Source organism: Hyperolius riggenbachi, chromosome 5 (genome assembly GCF_040937935.1).
Source record: "Hyperolius riggenbachi isolate aHypRig1 chromosome 5, aHypRig1.pri, whole genome shotgun sequence".
Classification (NCBI taxonomy): Eukaryota; Metazoa; Chordata; class Amphibia; order Anura; family Hyperoliidae; genus Hyperolius; species Hyperolius riggenbachi.
In genome coordinates, this window is record NC_090650.1 from 38,164,875 (window position 1) to 38,186,808 (window position 21,934).

Genomic DNA, 21,934 nt, shown 5'->3' on the forward strand with positions numbered 1-21,934 from the left:
TCTATTTATTAACGAACTCCAGATTAAACAAAGCAACGCGTTTCACGGGTCAGTGCCCGCTTCCGCAGGCAATAGAAAAAGGGGGGGGGATAAGGTTAAGCCCTGAGGATGGGGGGATGGTGTCAAATTTAGGCACTACCAGGAAGGTCTTAGGATTAAGCATTGGTAGAGGAAGGGTTCTGCGTGAGAGTAGGGTTAGATTAGGTTGTAGTAAAATATCGGTAAAGATTCACGTTATTTTACTATTGGAATTAAAGAGGAACTCCAGTGAAAATAATGTAATAAAAAAGTGCTTCATTTTTACAATAATTATGTATACATGATTTAGTCAGTGTTTGCTCATTGTAAAATCTTTCCTCTCCCTGATTTACATTCTGACATTTATCACATGGTGACATTTTTACTGCTGGCAGGCGATGTCAGTGGAAGGAGATGCTGCTTGCTTTTTTTGGCAGTTGGAAACAGCTGTAAACAGTTATTTCCCACAATGCAACAAGGCTCCCACAGTGTGATGTCAGAACCATGGTCCTGACATCACACTGTGGGAGGGGTTTCACCACAATATCAGTCATACAGAGCCCTCTGATGATCCATTTGAGAAAAGGAATAGATTTCTCTCATAAAAGTGGGTATCAGCTACTGATTGGGATGAAGTTCTATTCTTGGTAACAGTTTCTAGAATATCTGTACTTTCATTTATCTCCGGCACCCTTGTAAGCCTATAAGAACTACTTCCTGTTTGCCCAGCAGCAGGAAGGTAGCCTCTGGTCTTCAACGGAATATTGATGGCAGAAATGCAAGTGTATATACATTATTATTTGTCTTTTGTTCCATGTTGCAGATTGGATGATGTCCTTGTGGGGGCGCCGCTCTTCATGGACCGGGAGTTTGAGAGTAACCCAAAAGAAGTGGGCCAGGTCTACCTTTACTTGCAAGAAAATCCTCTCGTTTTCAAAGACGCCCAAGTGCTGAAGGGCACGGAAGTGTTCGGAAGATTTGGCAGCTCCATCGCAAACCTAGGGGACTTGAATCAAGATGGATTTAATGGTATGTAAACTATATGTTCCAACAGAGAAGGATGTTTTAGAGAAAGCTGGAAATGTTTAGAAATGAAATGTTTCAGGGAAGTATTACTGGCAGTCAGGTTTGAGTTTAGGCTGATGGAAATTACCGGTGACACCCCCAGGCTGCTGTTGATTTTTGACCATCATATGGAACTTTACTGAAGACCCTGTTGGATGGTCTAGGGCAGTGCTGTCCAACTTCATGGGCAGGGTGTGTGTCTATCACTGGATTTTTCGGTTAGATGGGGCAGGAGACGGAGCAAAGCACAAACAAGAGGTGGGCCTGCCAGAGGACAGGGACTGACACAAAAAAAATAATCTGGGCAAGCAAGTGCGGCCAGGGAGCCACATCCGGACGGCCAGTTGGGCAGCCCTGGTCTATGGGTCCTGTCATATTAAATTCTACTTTTTTTACTTCACGGCTGAACATAAAGCCTTGCCTAGATTTAGCATGTAAACAGTGGCCCCCAACCTCCCTCAATGCATTGGTGAATGTTCAGCCTGACGGACCATCTCAGCCGAGCACAGGTCAAAGGCATTGTTCTTCTGCACACCTCTTCTGCCGCATGCCACTCCATTGTGTGCCACACAATCGTCCCTCCTCTCCCCTAAGACAAGCTCTGTCTTAATGAGGACAGATGGGGAGTTGGGGATTAAGTACTTACCTGTTCTGGCATCATCTCTCCAGGCAACCTCCCTCTGAGAATGGGCCCTGGCAATTTTTCTCTTAAAATTGCAGCTGAAGCTCTGGCTACGCCCTTTTACCCCTAGCTGGGCAGCTGCTGCCTAATTGGTGGCTGCCGAGCTATGGGCGGGCCAGGGCAACGCAGGCAGATGTATCCAAATAGTTTTCACCGTCTGCGAAAACATGGCCTTGACTGACTGCACTGCCAAGGAGGGGGGCGCAGGGCCACCTGTGACCCAAAGATGTCAGGACAGGTGAGTATTTAACCTTGGTTCACACTCTTTTGTGCCTTGGAATTTGCCATTCATTTTGTGTGCTGCCATTTTATTCATCATGTTATATTTGTCACTGTAATTGCCAATTCTGCATTTTGTACCAATTTTGTATTTTGTACATTGGTGTACACTATTGTCCGTATTATTATGTTCTTACGGAATATGTTGGCACTTTAATATGTTGGCACTTTATAAATCAGTAATAATAGGTCCCCCGCGATCTTTGTTGCTTTTCTGGCTCAGCCGGACAGAGTTTGATATGCATGGCTACAGGGAGTGAGCAGGCAGGTATAGGTTGCTAAGGATTATATGTTATAAGAACTTGAGAATTGTAGCAGTGGGTATTTTCTCTTTGTATTTTGTAAAAATCGGCTACATTTTTTTAAACAAAATTTTTATGCATAAATTAAAATGATGTTTTGTTTTTTTAAATCCATGGATTAAAACTACCGTATACCAGAATTGGGGCTTTTAAAACACATTTTGCGCTGACCCTTTAAATCCTTGTTGTTCTGGAGTTCCATTGTGACCCCTCCCTCTAGGCCTTTATATAGCCCCATTAGCATGATGAGGAGCTTTTAGCCTGTATTCTATAAATATCTCACAGATGGAATGATTTGCATAGAGCAATAAGGAATCCTTGTCTCCTGCTTGTGTGACCTCATCCTTCTTACCCAGGGCAACCTTCGCCTCTCGGGTGTCTGCCTTGTACAGCTTTCCACACTTCATTCCACAGAGAGGCTGCTAGGAAAATAACCCATCAATTAACCCCATTTCTCTCCTGAATCATGTCTGCCGGCTCCCTAATAACTTCCACATTGGCTGTAAAGATCTGTGAGTGGGACTGCGGGTCCTCCTCAGAGCTGCAGGTCCTCCTCAGGGCTGCAGAGATCTGTGAGCAGGGCTGCGGATCCTCCTCAGGGCTGCAGGTCCTCCTCAGGGCTGCTGGTCTTCCTCAGGGCTGCAGGTCCTCCTCAGGGCTGCAGGTCCTCCTCAGGGCTGCAGGCAGGGACGGATCTAGACCAAGTTGCCCCAAGTTGCGCCTGGGGCAAGGTCAGGTTCTGGCGCCTAAACTGCCATTCCCCATCCAAATTTTGCCGCCTTTTTAAGAATTCAAAAAACTGCGCCTGGGGCAAGAGACCCGCTTGCCCCCCCCCCCCCCCTAGATCTGTCCCTGGCTGCAGGACCTCCTCAGGGCTGCAGGACCTCCTCAGGGCTGCAGGTCCTCTTCAGGGCTGCAGATTCTCTTCAGGGCTGCAGGTCCTCCTCAGGGCTGTTGGTCCTTCTCAGGGCTGCTGGTCCTCCTCAGGGCTGCTGGTCCTCCTCAGGGCTGCGGGTCCTCCTCAGGGCTGCGGGTCCTCCTCAGGGCTGTGGGTCCTCCTCAGGGCTGCAGGTTCTCTTCAGGGCTGCAGGTCCTTCTCAGGGCTGTTGGTCCTTCTCAGGGCTGCAGGACTTCCTCAAGGTTGCAGGACCTCTTCAGGGCTGCAGGACCTCCTCATGGCTGCAGGTCCTCTTCAGGGCTGCAGGTCTTCCTCAGGGCTGCATATAGTCCGTAGCACGGGAATATACTGGGGCCTCCCCTGCTAACACCAATCAGGATCCTTGTCAGTAAGAAACTCCTAACCCCCTCTGTAAGGACTCCACAAGGGCCAGAGATCCAGAAGTGGTCTGCCAAAATTACAAAAGATTGTTGTGTCAAAAACTACCAGTGATTCTTCACAATAAGTAATACTTTAGGAGGATGTGTTTTGGGTTGATGGGGGGGGATTTCCAGAGCTCAAGTTTGCTTTTGGGTGGAGCGCTTCTTTAAAATGAATGAGCCAACGTTTCCAATATGTTTTATGAATACATATAACTATCTGTATTATCACGGTAATTTCCCGGCATTTGTTTGCTTTTGCAGATGTTGCTATCAGCTCTCCATTCGGAGGGGAAGACAGAAAGGGAAGAGTGTTCATTTACAACGGGAACTCGAATGGCTTAAACCAGGAGCCTTCGCAGACTCTGGAGGGGACGTGGGCCTCAAGCTCGCTGCCGGCAGGATTTGGCTTCACCCTGAGAGGGGATTCTGACATCGACAAGAACGATTACCCAGGTACATCGGGATACATCCCACTTATATTCTGCTGAGATAGGTAATTCCATCCCTGCATCTGGAAAGATCATCATACGTAGAGATCAGATACATAGGAGGCGCATCGTACAATGACGCTCCTCCGATAACTCAGACTGTATATTGTATTTTCTGGCTCTTTAAAGTAACCCTGTCACTAATTTAAAGCAAACCTCAAGCGAAAATAAACTTATGAGAGAATGAATTGTGTGTGTAGTACAGCTAATAAATAGAACATCAGTAGCACAGAAACCAGTCTCATATTCCAGTACAGGAAGAGTTAAGGAACTTCAGTTATCTATGCAAAAGAGCTTCTCTGAGTTATTTCATCCACTGGGTTGAATACAGTCCTGTTTTCTGAAGCACATAAACAGCCAAGAAACAGTGAGAGACAGCTTGGGAGAAGGTTTTACTGCAGGAATGTTTAAAGGGTCATTAGATCTGCTTTGTTTTATAGCAGCATTGTTATAAAAAAACAAACTATATAACTGAAAATAAAAACATGAGACTCTTTTCTTTGCTACTAATGTTCTATTCGCAGGGCCGGTTCAAGTAACAATTGGGCCCTAGGGCAAAATTATCCTGGGGGCCCCCAACAGACACCCCCCCCCCCCCGACCAAAAAGTGTCATTAGAGGCACCGGCGTACCTACCGGGGATGCGACCCCATCAGCCGCAGGGGGGCCCGGGGCCGCTCTAGGGCCCGCTCACTGTGCGCGGGGGAGCGGCGCCGCCGCCCGATTCTGGACCCCACACAAGGTGCTCAACTGGCCGCAGCGTCTAATAGACGCTGTGCCAGTTCATTCCACGCAGCCCCGCTCCAGCAGCCTGCATATTCCTCCGGCAGGCAGAGCAGGGCTACGGCAAGATGGCTGCTGAAGAAGCCCTGCATTGGAGACTATTTGTGTCTCCAGTACAGGGCTTCGGCAGCCATCTTGCCGTAGCCCTGCACTCTGCCTGTCAGCGCGGGAGATGTGCTGCAGTGCACAGGAGGATCATCGGGGAGCTGCGCACCAGAGGCCAGGAGAGACTCCTGACAGGTAAGTGAATTGTTTTTCTTTTTACAGGGGCATTTTTTTTTTCTGGTCACTGCTGCCCACATTATGATATTCTGGTGTCTGCTGCCCACATTACGATTTTCTAGTGCCTGCTGCCCACATTACGATTTTCTAGTGCCTGCTGCCCACATTACGATTTTCTAGTGCCTGCTGCCCACATTACGATTTTCTAGTGCCTGCTGCCCACATTACGATTTTCTGGTGACTGCTGCCCACATTGCGATTTTCTGGTGTCTGCTGCCCACATTGCGATTTTCTGGTGACTGCTGCCCACATTAGGATTTTCTGGTGATTGCTGCCCACATTGCGATTTTCTGGTGACTGCTGCCCACATTGCGATTTTCTGGTGAACTCTGCCCACATTACGATTTTCTGACCCACATTACGATTTTCTGGTGAACACTGCCCTCGTTACGATTGTCTGGTGAATGCTGTCCACGTTACGATTTTCTGGTGAATGCTGCCCACATTACGATTTTCTGGCCCACATTACGATATTCTGGTGAACGCTGCCCACATTACGATTGTCTTGTGAATGCTGTCCACGTTACAATTTTCTGGTGACTGCTGCCCACGTTACAATTTTCTGGTAACTGCTGCCCACATTACGATTTTCTGGTGAACTCTGCCCACATTATGATTTTCTGGCCCACATTATGATTTTCTGGTGAACTCTGCCCACATTACGATTTTCTGGCCCACATTACGATTGTCTGATGAAATGCTGCCCACTTTACAATTAATTTACAGTGAAACGCTGCCCCATTACGATTATTTGGCACCCATGGGGTGGGCCCAGTGATTTCTAGTTACGCCCCTGATTAGAGGCCCTTTGTTGCAGCCAAATTTCCCTCCTGGGCCCCTGAACTGGCTGCTGACTCTCCCCCAATCACCTCCCAACTTAACAGACTCTGCAGAGTCCCTGGGGAGCAACAGTTAAGATGGGGGAGGGACACCTTGGGGTTCCCTACAGGCTCTGGGGCCCTGGGGCAATTGCCCTTTTTTTTTGTATGGTAGCTACAGCCCTGTCTATTCGCTATCCATACTACACATACAATTCATTGGCCCGTATGTAATTAACTTTTTCTCCTGAGTGATCTCCTAGCCGATAATTTTCAAATTCTCTTTAAAATAACTTTTAAGCATTTTTTTCAATTGAAAACACCTGATGGTCTGTTTGTGAAAAGGAATAGATTTCTCATGTAAAAGGGGGTATCAGCTACTGATTAGGATAAAGTTAAATTTTTTGGTCGGAGTTTCTCTTTGTTACAACAACCATTAAATTCAATGTACAGTAAAACCTTGGATTGAGAGTAACTTGGCTTAAAAGCGCTTTGAAATACAAGCAAACATTTTTGTAAAATTCTGACTTGATATACAAGCAACGTCTTGATATACAAGCAAAAAAAAATAAAAATACAGGCGTCATGTCATCATAACTGAGCCAATAGTTTGGTACAGCAGTATTGTACTTAATTGTAAGTTAGAGTCTGTGTAGAGTCTGTGCAAACTCACATTTCAATGAAATTTTCAAAAATAACTGTCATTGGATAAGTTCCTTGTTAAAGCCACACAATAAAAAAAAAGGTTGGGGCGAGCCAACAGATGACAATGATTCTGTTAATTATAGTGAAAGTCTTGTTTACATTTTTATTTTATACTATTTTACTATAACTGTTTTTGTTTGTGGAACAAATTAGCTGGGTTTCCATTATATCTTATGGGGAAATTCGCTTAGATGTTAGAGTGCTTTAGATTATAAGCATGTTTCCGGAACTAATTATGCTCGCAAACCAAGGTTCCACTGTAGTAGGTACTGCACAGGTGTGTTCGAGTTGGTTAAATGGTTGGTTGGATTGTAAACCATTTCACTCAATAATCATCTTCGCCTACTCTAGTTCTGTATCAGAAGGAAGAAGGGTAAGATGTTGGGCCATCTCTTTCTGCTTTCCCCCCCAATCCCCCCCCCCCCCCCCCCCACACACACACACACACACATATACAAAGCCCTGGACAATGTCGGCTCCCCCTATTTTTAATCTTTTGGTAACAGCATCTGACAGAGGGGCCTGGTTCTTCTACTGAACACATTTGCTATTGCTCCATTGTTATTGCCTGATGAAGCAGGTCAAACCTGCGAAACACGTTGCATTGTCCCTCGAAGTATGTAAATAAACTTGTTGTATTTGACAAACACCTTGGCAATTTTTGTGTCTGCTTGGAGGAGGTAAGTCCACCGCTGCCTCCTCATGTTTTAAACTTTTTAGATTCTTTTATCCATTTGGCACCTCTGTGTTCATACTATGCTACATTAAGTACACCCTGGTGGAGGTGTGTTACCTGTTTTTACTCATCTACGGAGAGCGACTTCTTAATCCTGAGTGGGGTCAGGTCTAATCTCCCCACCTGCCTATACAGTGGTTGCCTTGGAGGTATCCTGCTTTGTGAGTATAGCTTATTGTTTTATCTTTGGGGCATGTTTGCCCTCGCCAGATTTAGTGACGCCCCCTACAGAGCTATCCTGCTCACAGCACCCACTTGTGCTCACCAACTCTGCAGTAGAACACAAAGCACTCTACTATCCACCAATGCTCATGTGTTTCAGGCCATACAACTGATCTATTTTTACTACTAGCGTGAATTATTTTTTTGTTAATATACAGCTGGAATCCTCTCTGTCTTTTTACTAGACTGTTGTCTTTTTGGAACAAGATGGAATTAATTTTCCTTTCCCTCAATGCCTTTAGAAGAAGGAATCTGAACTACATTCATGAACTTCCCAGGTGTAAATTGAGGAACCCGAATGTTTGACATAACAGAATGGATCATTTCCTCTGTGCAATTATTTGATCTGGTCAGCAGGAGATATTTATTTATACTAGCAGGTCTCTTCTGACCTCGTCTGGTGAGCAGCTTGTAATCTGTATTAGCAGATCTGACTGTTGGCTAAACATGGTAAGTGAGCTGATGCTCACCGGCTGAATTCTGGAAGGTGAAGGCACAATTCACCCATTAACAAAATATTCACACCCCTTCTCTTGCCTCCCCTTGGTGCCCTTCACGGCCTTGAGGCCCATCTCAGATGGGTCATAAAACAAGTGTTGCCATCATGATCTTCACACCCATAACAAGTGTAGCTACGATATATGATCTGAAATATAGTCCCCTGAGATAGAGAAGGTTAGTAGTTGGGGCCCAAAAACTGCTTTGAAGCCCCCTGTGATCCCTTCGGCTGCTCCTCTCTTGTTACACCCCTGTCAGGTTCGCTCCGCCCACTGTAGAGCTCATAAAGAAGCATGCTTGGCGTGTTTGAGCACATGTGCTTATTCTATGGAGGTGGGGGACACCGACGGTCACCTACCAGTGCTGTCTTGTATTATATTCTATTTAATTCCACTGAGCACTCCCAGCATGCAAATATCAGCAGACAGAGCCCCACATCTCTCCGTTGAGCCTAAGGCCCCTTTCCCACTTGAGCGCATCAAGAAACACAGGTGAATGTGCAACGCATTGCACTCACATGATTTTTACCAATGCGAGCCTATCCTTATCATAGCAGGACCGTAATACAAAGTTCAGTAGGTCATCATTTCTCTGTGTGGGAGGTGAATTAACAGCAGTGATGTAAGTGTGATGTTCATCGTGACTCAGACATCTCACTTAAGCCTCATCTGCACGCGTAGATGAGGCTCCGATGTCCCCTGCGAGGGGACAATGGCAGGGAATCGAGCGGAAGATAAGCGGCGTCAGCGGAGACGAGCGGGGAATCGTATCCGACGCACACGCGGGCGAGCGGGTGCGCGGCGGGTACGCGCGGGGATGCGGAAGAGGCGATCCGGCAGCTAGTCGAGCCGCCGGATCGGAGCCTCATCTACGCGTGTAGATGAGGCTTTAGATTTTCAGTCCGCAAACCCAACATAAGAATCAGGGACTCCAGGAAGGTTTAATTGTGGATTACTTCAAAAGACACAATTACTTATCTCATGATAAGTTTGTTTTTACATCAGGGTTGCAGTAATTAGTTATTATCAAATAAATGACTATTAAAACAAGACTAGGGGCATAGCTAGAAACCATGGGGCCTCATAGCAAAAGTTTGACAACTACTTAGGATTAGGAAGCCCTCCCTTCCAGTATTGGTAGCCAAAGGTACCCCCCAGTATTAGGTAGCCCCAGGTTGGCCCCCAATATAGGCAGCTAGAGATACTCCCTGCTATAGGTAGCCATAGGTACCTCCAGTATTAGGTAGCCTTCCAGTATAGGTATTCAGATGGGCTCTAGGTATAAGGGGGGAGTTAACTTCTCTCCTCCACTCTGCTTTAGTAACTCTGCACCAGTGTTGCTTGCAAATTTTCGCCCAAGTCATTTTCGCATTGAAAATCCTGTTTTCGAATTTGGCGAATTTTCGCAAAAATCTTCAGAAATATTTGCGTTTTCGACCAGCATCAAAAATTGAAGAAACTTCGCCGTATGCGGACGCTTATGCACTTATGCGGAAAAATGTCTGCAATAATCCGCAAGAAACTTTGCTGTGTGCGGACATTTATGCCCATATGCGGAAAAATATCTGCAATAATTCGCAAGAACCTTCGTTGTATACGGACGCTTATGCCCTTATGCGGAAAAATGTCCGCAATAATCCGCATGAAGCATTGCTGTATGCGGCCGCTTATGCCGTTATGCGGAAAAATGTCAGCAATAATCGCTAATACATGCGTGGCAAAGCTTCGCATAGCGGTACTACGACTACGCGGAAATACGTACGCGATGAACTATGAATTTAACGCGAAAATAACAGGCATTAGACGAAAATTAATGTGAAAATGTTAGAACGAAAATTCGCCCATCGAAACGAAATTCGGCGAAAATAATTTTTTCATTTTCGCTCATCACTGCTCTGCACCTCAGGGTGTCTGCCACAGACCCCCTTATTGCTGCCAATCATTGCCACTGGGCTCCTCTTGGTGATGCTCCCCATAGCAGCGTCTATAGCTGATAAGGTGATCCCTACGCCACTAAACAAGACCTCTGGGGGCGGAGCATGATTTGGCCAGGATCTTGATGCCCCAATCAGTGAGAGGTAAGAACTCCTTATTGCTGCAGTCAAATAAAAAACGCTGACTTACCCAATATTTCTGTTCAGTTTTGCTCAAAAATAAGGAGCTTACAAAGTTGTTTTAACGAGTCACACATAAATCCTGTGACCATATAAAGGCACACGGCTGCAGGCCAATTATCTTATTAGAAATCATTATTATTGCAGTAATTAGTTTATACTGCTGTGAGTCTGGCTTTTCCCAGAACATTTGCGGTGGCCTCCGCAGCGGCCGGAATGTCGTATTATTATTAGATTTCTGATGAATGAAGATAACAGATTTAGTGGGAGAAAGTCTGCCCTGTGTATCCATCTTCCTCTGCCTGTATGGGAACAGGATTACAACTCCAAGATAGGTCATGCAGGAAATATGGCCATTACTGCTTTTAATGCCCAGTCAATTTAAAGTAGAGCTAAACTCAGAACTTCCTCTCTGCTCTAAAAGATAAGCTGCAGCATTATAACCTTGATGGGAAAAAAAACCACTTTGTTACGATTTATAGAAATCCTAAAAAAAAAAACCCTGAAGATTTAACTTAGTTTCACTTTGGAGGGAGCACTGAAAGGGTTAATGGATACCAGAGCCCAAATAAAGATGAGAAACGGAAAGGGGGAGGGGGGGTGGGAAGAGGGGAGCAGGCATGTATGGTGAGCTTTCCCAATGCTCATCCCTCCCCCCCCCCCCAGTTCTCACTTTCTGCCCCCTCCTATACCTGTAATTGCCCTCGGCCTCGGAAGTCTTCCGGTTGGCCTGGCTGGGCATCAGTGCGCCTGCGCTGGCCACGATGCAGGAGGACAATTACAGGTAGAGGAGGGGGCAGAAAGGGGGGAGAGCGGTGAGAATTTTTATGCATATTATAGTAAATGTGCATTAATTAGCATTGCAAAAGGTTTTTACAACTATTTTTCACTGCTCCAAAGAGGAAATTTTGACCATAGTTCCTCTCCAAGGATTATAAATGACTTTGTGTGTGGTGGGAGACAAAGTTTGGCATTAGAGGAAAAATGTTATTCAGAGTGTAGGAGAGAGGATATGCCAAGTGGGTGTGGCTGAGAAAATAATGTTAAGAACGGGGTGGAGCTTAGAGTTTAGGAGGTTTGGCTGAGAAAATAAGGTTAAGAATGGGGTGGAACTTAAAGTTTTTCAAGATTTGGCTGAGAAGAATGAGGTGGATCTTAGAGATTAGGAGGTAGAATAAGGTTAGTCACTGAGGATAGGTTAATGTTTAGGGCACAGAATAAAATGACATGGGGAAAGTGGGCAGTAAGGAGTCATTAGGGGGAGGGGTTAGGGATTGGTGGGGAGAAGCACTTGTAAATTAACTGTTTAGGTGGGAGAATACATTTATGAACCGTTTAAGTTTAGGGTTTAGCAGAGGAGGTGAAATGTTGTGAAAGGTTATTGTTCAAGAGGGTGCATATTTAGATGCTGGAGATGGGTTACTTTACAGACTAAGTGAGCCGGTATGGTCAGCTCGTAGGGAGGAGTTTGGAGCTGGGCATAGTGTGAGCCTCTGGGTTCCTGCCAGACCTATGTGGGGGGGTGGGGGGGGGGGGGGGGGAGGAACTGGTCATTGTTTGTATTGCTTGTATTGCTGACGCTTGTAAATTATATTGAAATCCTGCTGCGCTCTATGATGATACAACAACTTCTTTTCCTCCTCTGGTGAAGCTCTTCCAAGGCAAACCATAGACATAAAAAATAAAAGAGAGATGCTTCACATAGCGTGTACAGTACGCACAATAAACACCCAGTGTGGCAACACTCTAGAGATTGATGGAAGCCGTCACCTTAAGGAGCAGAATATAAGGAATAGGTTAGGGAGCCGGCGCACCCCCCTACAAATGCCTGCTTACCCTTAGGCTTCTTGTAAGTCAGCACACTCCGGCAGCCATTGCCTCCAACTCATACATCCTGCATCTAACAAGAAGCTCGACATAGTGTAAAACAGTAACTTTATTAGATAAAATTGCCCTGCTTAAAAGCTACGTACAGGAACAACACTTGTATCATGGCGTATAAAACACTCTCATACTCGCCGTCGGTCATTGTCCTGCAGCTCTGTTCGTCCGAGTAAAGTGTAAGGCTAGCAAAACAGCGTGCATCCTCGCTCTGCCGTTGTGTGCTGACTTACAAGAAGCCTAAGGGTAAGCAGGCATTTGTAGGGGGGTGCGCAGGCTCCCTAACCTATTCCTTATATTCTGCTCCTTAAAGAGAATCTGTATTGTTAAAATCGCACAAAAGTAAACATACCAGTGCGTTAGGGGACATCTCCTATTACCCTCTGTCACAATTTTACTGCTCCTCGCCGCATTAAAAGTGGTTAAAAACAGTTTTAAAAAGTTTGTTTATAAACAAACAAAATGGCCACCAAAACAGGAAGTAGGTTGATGTACAGCATGTCCACACATAGAAAATACATCCATACACAAGCAGGCTGTATACAGCCTTCCTTTTTAATCTCAAGAGATCACTTGTGTGTTTCTTTCCCCCTGCAGCTATCTTCCACTGAAGTGTCAGGCTGTTTCTTCCTGCAGAGTGCAGACAGCTCTGCCTGTATGTAATTCCTCAGTATGTGAAAGCCCAGCCAGCTCAGAGGACGATTTATCCAGCTTGTAAAAGATAAGAGAGAAGCTGCACTAATCTGAATAATACACAGGCAGTGTGCACAGAGGGGCCTGGAAGGGGGAGTTCATAGCAGAACCACAACACTGAAGAACTTGGCAGCCTTCCAGACACAGGCCGACAAGTCTGACAAGAGAGAGATAAGTTGATTTATTACAGAGATGGCGATAGTAGAACGTGCTGCAGTAAGCCAGCGGACATTAGAATAGATTTTGGAACTTGTAGGATGGAAGAAAACCGGATGAAATTTTTGTTACGGAGTCTCTTTAGGTGACGGCTTCCATCAATCTCTAGAGTGTTGACACACTGGGTGTTTAGTGTGCGTACTGTACACGCTATGTGAAGCATCTCTCTGCTGGGTACACACTATGAGATTTTCTGGTCGATTTACTGTCAGATCGATTATTTCCAACATGTCCGATTTGCTTTTCGATCGTTTTACGAGCATTTTCCGATCGATTTCCGTACACACTAATATGAAATCGATCGGAAAATGCTCGGAAAACGATCGGAAAGCCAATCGAACATGTTGGAAATAATCGATCTGACAGTAAATCGACCAAAAAATCTCATAGTGTGTACCCAGCATTTTTTATGTCTATGGTTTTCCTTGGAAGAGCTTCACCAGAGGAGGAAAAGAAGTTGTTGCATCATCATAGAGCGCAGCAGGATTTCAATATAATTTATAACTGTTCCTTGAACAAGAGGATACTGCTTGCAGCTGTGACACTGTTTCACTCCAAAGTGAAGTACTGTTGCTATCTGATAACCCCATTGAGTGCGGCCTGGTTACTTATATTTTGACTATTGCTGACACTTGGTCCGCAGGGATCCAGCTGACAGTCCAGAGCTGAGATTATACAGCAGTAACAAGCTGTCAGGATAAATCCAGCAGAGCTGAGGAAACATATCGAGTGGTCACCACGACAGGAAGTAAAGCTAAGACTCAACAACATGTAGCCTGAGGAACAGGTACAACCCCTGCCGTCCCTCATAACCTTTCCTGGTGGCCTCCAGGGCTCACGTCACCGTTTAGAAGCTAGAGTAAGAGAAGTGATGGGAATATTCAGCTTGGACAACAGTGTAAGCCTGACAGGGGTTCTGACCCTTCCCCAATCTAAAGCAAGTTTTGGCTTGAGATGAGCTAAACTGAGCCCAAGAACTGCTTCCAAACATGAAAATAAACTTTATCAGCACCTGGGCTAAGAGACATAACAGTGCAGCAAGTTTCCTCGACACCAGACAAGTGTCAGGCCTAATCTGAGAAAAACGGTTCCGTATTTGGACATTTTCCACCAGACAGGAAACACATCTCGATGAAAGCATTGGTTTTCCGGACGAGAAACTCCTGACAGCCGTCTGTGCTCAGTGCAATTTTTGGCAGTGTGCTGGTAATGTACATGGACACAGGGGCCGGCTCTGAGGATATACGTAACTCCGGGATGGATGGAGAACCGCCACACAATAATATAGGAATAACAGATGGTGATGAGTTTATGTTTTTTACCTTTGTAGCGAGGTTATATGAGTAGATGCTGGAGGAAGCTATGAACTAGTTGTCTTTGGAGCTCAGTATATCTATTTATGTCAGTGTCTCCTTCCTCAGAAGTGAGAGGTGGTTAAACAAGATTTTACCCCTGCAGTTCCTGCTGAGATACCATAACATGAACTACGGTGCACAAAATTATACTCACCAAATTTTACTATTTTCTGTATAATATCTATTTAAGCCTCTAGCAAGCATAAAAGTAGTAAAAAATTAAGGCAAGAAAAGTAATTTTGACCTTCATTTCTAGGCACAGATCTAAAACACCATCAAACAGCTTAGCAACAGCGGAGTATTCAAATGTTACTTTTGTGCGAAATGAGTTTTCTGCAGCAAAAAGTTTGACCACATGTTTAAAAGCACATGTCCAAAACTCCTTTTCAGGCACTGTGGGTGGGGCCCATGGAGTGCATTATAATAATTACTATTTCCTTTATTTGTACAGCACTTGCAGAGCGCTTTATTTGTACAGCGCTTGCAGAACGCACTCAGTAGGCAGTAGCAGTGTTAGGGAGTCTCGCCCAAAGAATAGGAAGAGCTGAGATTTGAACCCAGGTCGCCTATATCAGAAGAAGAGCCTTTAGCCATTACACTATCAAACCATTACATTATCCACCCCATTCTGACTTTAGAGGGGGGAGGGGCACAGACTGGATCTCTCTGAGAAGATTGCAGCCTGTAGCACAGTCTGTGGTGCAGGAAGTTGCCATTGTCTGGACACCTGATCAGGGACTAAAGTCATTATGTGTGTACCTCTACCTGCGCAAGTGCACGTTTGCAGCCGCATCCACGGCCTCGGGCAATACCAGGCAACTGCTGTTGCTTAAAAGTAAATAAAGATGGCAGCCTCCATATACCTCTCACTTCAGGTTCCCTTTAAAGCAAATCTGAAGTGAGAAAACTCACTTCAAGCTTCACACTTACCTAAGTAGAGGGAAGGATCCTGGTAACATAGTCTTCCCATTCCTCCATCCGGCCCATTGTTCCAGCACTGTCCTCCAATGTAGCTCTTCGGAGCTAGTCTCATCCCTGAGCACTTCCAAGGACAAGCGCACCCCTGCTGCACATGAGTGGACCGGATTCATGCATACGCAATAATCTTTTAAACAACTAAAGAACGCGTGTAGTTCTGAAGGGCTGTTTGACTCAGTGGGTCATATAGTTGCCCTGAGGACAGCGGTGGAATGATAGGTCGAACCAAGGAGTGGGAAGGCTCTACACCAGAGTTCCCCAACCCTGTCCTCAAGGCCCACCAACAGTACATGTTTTGCAGGAAACCACAAATATGCACAGGTGAGGTAATTAGTGTCTCAGCAGAGCTGATTAACTACCTGTGTGGATTTCCACAAAACATGCACTGTTGGTGGGCCTTGACGACAGGGCTGGGGAACACTACTCTACACTATCCAAAGCCTTTCATCTACTAAGGTAAGAATAAAACCCCTGAGGTTTTTTTTTCACTTCAGGAGGACTTTAAAGAGGTCCCCTCCTAAACATTTATGCAACGGCTCCCCCCCCCCCCCCCCCTCATTTATCCAGATACAATCGAATGGTACCATATGTAACAAAATACTAATTTAACTATATAACTATGATTTTATTTCTACTTTTTTCAGATCTTATTGTTGGGGCCTTCGGAGTGGGAAAAGTTGCAGTTTATCGGTAAGTCAAACAGAGTAACCAATCAGCTCAGGGTGGCCCAAACCACTAGGAATGTAGGGGGGGGGGATAAAAGAGACCGAAAAGCCCTCCTACTAATAAGCAATGCTTGGTGAAATGTGCCTTCTGAAAACAGAATAACTCAGCTATAAGTGAACAATTGTGGTTATCCACAATGCACCACTACTGAATATGCAAATTTTCTCTTTTCTCCCCTGTAAACCAGGGAAGCATCCAGAAGCCGCTGGGTACATTAGTGCAAATGTGAATGTCACTAATAGTACACACATTATTCAGTGTGCTCAGTGTTACCGCCATTGGATGCCTCTAAAGGTCCATACACACGTCTGATTTTTCCGCACGACCGGTCGTTCAGCTGATAAGGCTGATTTTGACGGATAAACCAGCCTTATCAGCCGAATGATCGTTTATACACATGCCTGATTTGACGTCCAAACGACCAGTCTGAACGACCGGACGTTTGTAAACATCAGACGTGTGTATGTACCTTTAAAGGCATCCAATGGCGGTAACACTGAGCACACTGAATAATGTGTGTACTATTAGTGACATTCCCATTTGCACTAATGTACCCAGTGGTAAGTAACACTTTCTTGATAAAGGAAATGCCGAGATAATGCAGGTCTGAGAGTCCTGGCCACAGCAATTAGCGAGGAAAGGACAGCACGGTGGCATAGTGGTTAGCGCTCTCGCCTTGCAGTGCTGGGTTCCCGGTTCGAATCCTAGCCAGGTGAACATCTGCAAGGAGTTTGTATGTTCTCCACGTGTCTGCATGGGTTTTCTCCGGGCACTCCGGTTTCCTCCCACATCCCAAAAACATACAGATAAGTTAATTAGCTTCCCATAAATTGGCCCTAGACTATGATACTGTACATACACTACACGATACATACAGTGGTGTGAAAAACTATTTGCCCCCTTCCTGATTTCTTATTCTTTTGCATGTTTGTCACACTTAAATATTTCTGCTCATCAAAAACCGTTAACTATTAGTCAAAGATAACATAATTGAACACAAAATGCAGTTTTAAATGATGGTTTTTATTATTTAGTGAGAAAAAAAAACTCCAAATCTACATGGCCCTGTGTGAAAAAGTGATTGCCCCCCTTGTTAAAAAATAACTTAAAGGTGGTTTATTACACCTGAGTTCAATTTCTGTAGTCAGCCCCAGGCCTGATTACTGCCACACCTGTTTCAATCAAGAAATCACTTAAATAGGAGCTATCTGACAGAGAAGTAGACCAAAAGCACCTCAAAAGCTAGACATCATGCCAAGATCCAAAGAAATTCAGGGACAAATGAGAACAAAAGTACTGTAATTGAAATCTATCAGTTTGGTAAAGGTTATAAAGCCATTTCTAAAGCTTTGGGACTCCAGCAAACCACAGTGAGAGCCATTATCCACAAATGGCAAACACATGGAACAGTGATGAACCTTCCCAGGAGTGGCCGGTCGACCAAAATCACCCCAAGAGCGCAGAGAAAACTCATCCGAGAGGCCACAAAAGACCCCAGGACAACATCTAAAGAACTGCAGGCCTCACTTGCCTCAATTAAGGTCAGTGTTCACGACTCCACCATAAGAAAGAAACTGGGCCAAAAACGGCCTGCATGGCAGATATCCAAGGCGCAAACCACTTTTAAGCAAAAAGAACATTAAGGCTTGTCTCAATTTTGCTAAAAAAAATCTCAATGATTGCCAAGACTTTTGGGAAAATACCTTGTGGACCGATGAGACAAAAGTTGAACTTTTTGGAAGGTGCGTGTCCCGTTACATCTGGCTTAGAAGTAACACAGCATTTCAGCAGAAGAGCATCATACCAACAGTAAAATATGGTTGTGGTAGTGTGATGGTCTGGGGTTGTTTTGCTGCTTCAGGACCTGGAAGGCATGCTGTGATAGATGGAACCATGAATTCTACTGTCTGCCAAAAAATCCTGAAGGAGAATGTCCGGCCATCTGTTCGTCAACTCAAGCTGAAGCGATCTTGGGTGCTGCAGCAGGACAATGACCCAAAACACACCAGCAAATCCACCTCTGAATGGCCGAAGAAAAACAAAATGAAGACTTTGGAGAGGCCTAGTCAAAGTCCTGACCTGAATCCTATTGAGATGTTGTGGCATGACCTTAAAAAGGCGGTTCATGCTAGAAAACCCTCAAATAAAGCTGAATTACAACAATTCTGCAAAGATGAGTGGGCCAAAATTCCTCCAGAGCTCTGTGAAAGACTCGTTGCAAGTTATCGCAAATGCTTGATTGCAGTTATTGCTGCTAAGGGTGGCCCAACCAGTTATTAGGTTCAGGGGGCAATTTCTTTTTCACACAGGGCCATGTAGGTTTTGAGGTTTTTTTCTCACTAAATAATAAAAAACATCATTTAAAACTGCATTTTGTGTTCAATTATGTTATCTTTGACTAATAGTTAACGGTTTTTGATGAACAGAAACATTTAAGTGTGACAAACATGCAAAAGAATAAGAAATCAGGAAGGGGGCAAATAGTTTTTCACACCACTGTACATAGACATATGACTATGGTAGGGACTAGATTGTGAGCTCCTCTGAGGGACAGTTACTAACAAGACTATAAACTCTGTACAGCGCTGCGTAATATGTCGGCGCGATATAAATACTTGAATAAATAAATAAATAAGATGCTGGACTGCAGTGTTTACTAAGGAGTGGGGTGGATAATTGCTGAACTTTGGAACTGGAGGAGTTATTGGCTGCACTCAAGGGCCAGTAGAGGTTAATGGCTGCAATACTTTATGCTTCTGGTCCCCAAGTGCAGCTGGTAATTCCTACTGGTCCCCAAGTGCAGCCATTAACTTTGCTGGGTAGACTTATACTTGAGTCAATGAAAAATTTAAGCTGCATGGTTACATTTTGGGGTTGACTTATACACAAGGCTGACTTATATTCGAGGATAGAAGGTACATTAAACGTGTGCAAAGAGTCAATATTTGCAGTGTTGTTGGCCCTCCTTTTTCAAGACTTCTCCAGCTCAACCTGGCACGGGGTTTGTCAGAATTCGTGGGGTTTTGTTTGTCCACCCAAAATTTCAATGCAAATGAAAATGAGTGAAATTTGCCCCCACTGTGCATCCAGACAGCAATAAAAATCTGGAAGAGGTTCTTAAAGAGAACCTGAACTGAAAATAAAAATTTAAAATAACCATACACAGGTCATACGTTCCTCCTGTGTAGTCTACTCCTCAATCCCTTTCTCCTCTCCTGCGTCCTGTTTGCCCACTGTGATCAATGGAATTCTCCGTCCTCCATTTTAAAAATGGCCATTACCCCATAACAGCTTCCTGGTCAGCACACTGTTAAACTGTAATAGCGGCCACTTGAGCCATAGGGGAACATGGACATTACCTTGCACATTCAGTTGTAACTGACAGCTGCCGCTATATAACTGACAGCAACTGGTATATTTCAGATCTGACAAAATCTTGTCAGAACTGGAAGGGATCACTGTAAGCAGAAAATGGTGAGCTTCTGAGAGGAACTGACGGTGAGGTTAGTATGTAATATTCATTTGCAGCTACGTCATGTGTTTATTTTAAATCATTTTACTCGCTTCAGGTTCCCTTTAAGCTAAGTACATACAACCCAACCTGCAGCCTGATTACCATCTGACTTTAATCTGTTGGACGATAATCAGGCATGTGTATGCGTGCAAACAGCTTGACCAGCAACTGATAACAGGCGGTTTGCCCAGTACCAACTGCCAGATCTATGTTGATTCGTGTGTACAAGTTGTTTGAAAGACTTGTACTTAGTTTGAATATGTAGTCCTTCATTCCTCTTGCATGCGCAGTATGTTCATTGAGTTGGTTGCTTAACCATCTAGGCGTGTGGTTTGTCAGGTTGTGTGGTTTGTCGTGTTGGTCATGTGGTTGTGTACATGTTGGATGTGTGTACGCGCCTTTAACTATACAGCCTCTATCAAAACATCAAATAAGAGTTCTTGGTGGAGTTAAATGTTTAATGAATGAGCGCTACTGCCCTAATTCAGTTCATTCTACGCTTTTTCCTCCAGCTAATTAAGCACCTCCCTCTCCTGCCCCCCAGGACTACAATATGTTAAGATGACACCAGTTCTGTAGTAAACTGTAATCTTGTACATATTCCTCTCAGGGCAAGACCTGTAGTCACGGTGGATGCACAGCTTCTCCTCAACCCCATGATCCTGAATCCAGAGAACAGAAGCTGCCACATCTCCCTCCCTGACGGCACTAGCATGGCGGTGACTTGGTAAGCTAAAGGAGAATTTCACACTGACAAGTTCTAAAAAAGTTGTTGCTTGTTTAACTTGCTAACGCCTGATCCGTATCTGAAAATAAGTGAGCCTTCCATGACACAGCGTATGGAAATGAGACTGTCTTTCCTGGTGGCTTGGAGGAGGAGTCATATGGTGACATAATCACAGTTTACTCAGCTCCACAAGCATATGCGGGGCGTGTCTTAGACTTGACTTGGTGCACATACCAGCTTGTTAAAAACAGTGGTCTCCAGGCTGACTATAGCTCTAGTACTATACTCTGCAGCACTGCAGTTATTGTGCTACACTCAGTGGTAGAAACCACAGCAATACTAGGGGTAAGATTATTGTTTTTATATTTCAAATGACAACTACATTTAAAAGGTTAAAAAATAACACTTTGTATGGAATTTTTCATAGGATTAAAAGATTTTGGTACTTTTTATATGGATTTCATAGAACAATATTTAGTTTTTCTTAGTTATTTTTCAGGGATAGAAACAGAGCTTAAAGGGAACCTGAAGTGTCAGGAATAGCGGCTACAGTTTTCATTTCCTTATAAACAATGCCAGTTGCCTGGCTGTCATGCTGAGCTGTTGGCTTTAAAGAGACTCTGTAACAACATTTTGAGCCTTATTTATTCTATCCTATAAGTTCCTGTACCTGTTCTAATGTGCTCTGTCTTACTGCAGCCTTTCCTAGTTGCACAGTGGTTGTATTATCTCTGTTATATGATCTAATCGTCTTTCCTCTGTGGGCTCTGTAGGGCTCAGGCAGTCAGGCTGGAATGTGCTGTGCTGCTTGTAATTGGATAGAAGCTATACACACCCTCTCCAGGCCCCCTGCAAGCTGTGTATGACTCACACACTTAGCTACTCTTAGCCTATCACTTGCTATGTCTTTTGTTTGTGAACACTGCAACTGCATAGAAATTGCAATTACAAGCCAGGATTGCAGCAGGGAGTTACAGAAACAGCACAGAGGGGCCCAGGAGAACATAATGAATAGAATGGTATGCTTTTTGTTGTAAGAATTTCAGAGTACAGATTCTCTTTAACACTGTCTGCATGCAACAAGCATGCAAGCAAATGAGTCACACCAGAGTCACAGCATCTGATGCGCATGCTCATTGCTCACTCCTGGCCAGTGACTTATAGTATTAGAGGCGGAGCATCAGATTCAGCACAGAAGCCAGTCAACCGGCATTATTTATTAGAGAATAAAGATGGAAGCGTCCATATAACTCTCACATGTAGTCCACCTAAAACAGGCCAAATCAGCAGCAATAAGAGCCATTTCATAATATGTTACTAAAAAAAATACCTTATTTTATTTAAATTTCTAGTAAATACAGTTGCAGCCATGGCAACAGTACTGTGTTTGGAATGCAAATCGATCCATTTGTAGCACAGAACATCCACAAATTCTTTCTGTAGGAGTAATTTTCGCAGAGCAGATGGTAGATTCTCTTGGTGCACGCCTTGGATTGCTCAAGTCATTGTAGGCAACTAGTGGGTGTGTCTGGTT

At 44.5% G+C, this 21,934-nt stretch overlaps 1 protein-coding gene across 1 annotated transcript in view; it reads left to right on the forward strand.

The window, feature by feature from the left end:
• ITGA8 (integrin subunit alpha 8) overlaps positions 1 to 21,934 on the forward strand; it is a 243,799-nt gene that overhangs the window by 112,657 nt on the left and 109,208 nt on the right. The window contains exons 12-15 of the mRNA XM_068235491.1: positions 842 to 1,047; positions 3,928 to 4,119; positions 16,078 to 16,123; positions 20,284 to 20,400. Of these exons, the coding sequence (XP_068091592.1) occupies positions 842 to 1,047; positions 3,928 to 4,119; positions 16,078 to 16,123; positions 20,284 to 20,400 (561 nt within the window). The remainder of the gene's footprint in view (positions 1 to 841; positions 1,048 to 3,927; positions 4,120 to 16,077; positions 16,124 to 20,283; positions 20,401 to 21,934) is intronic.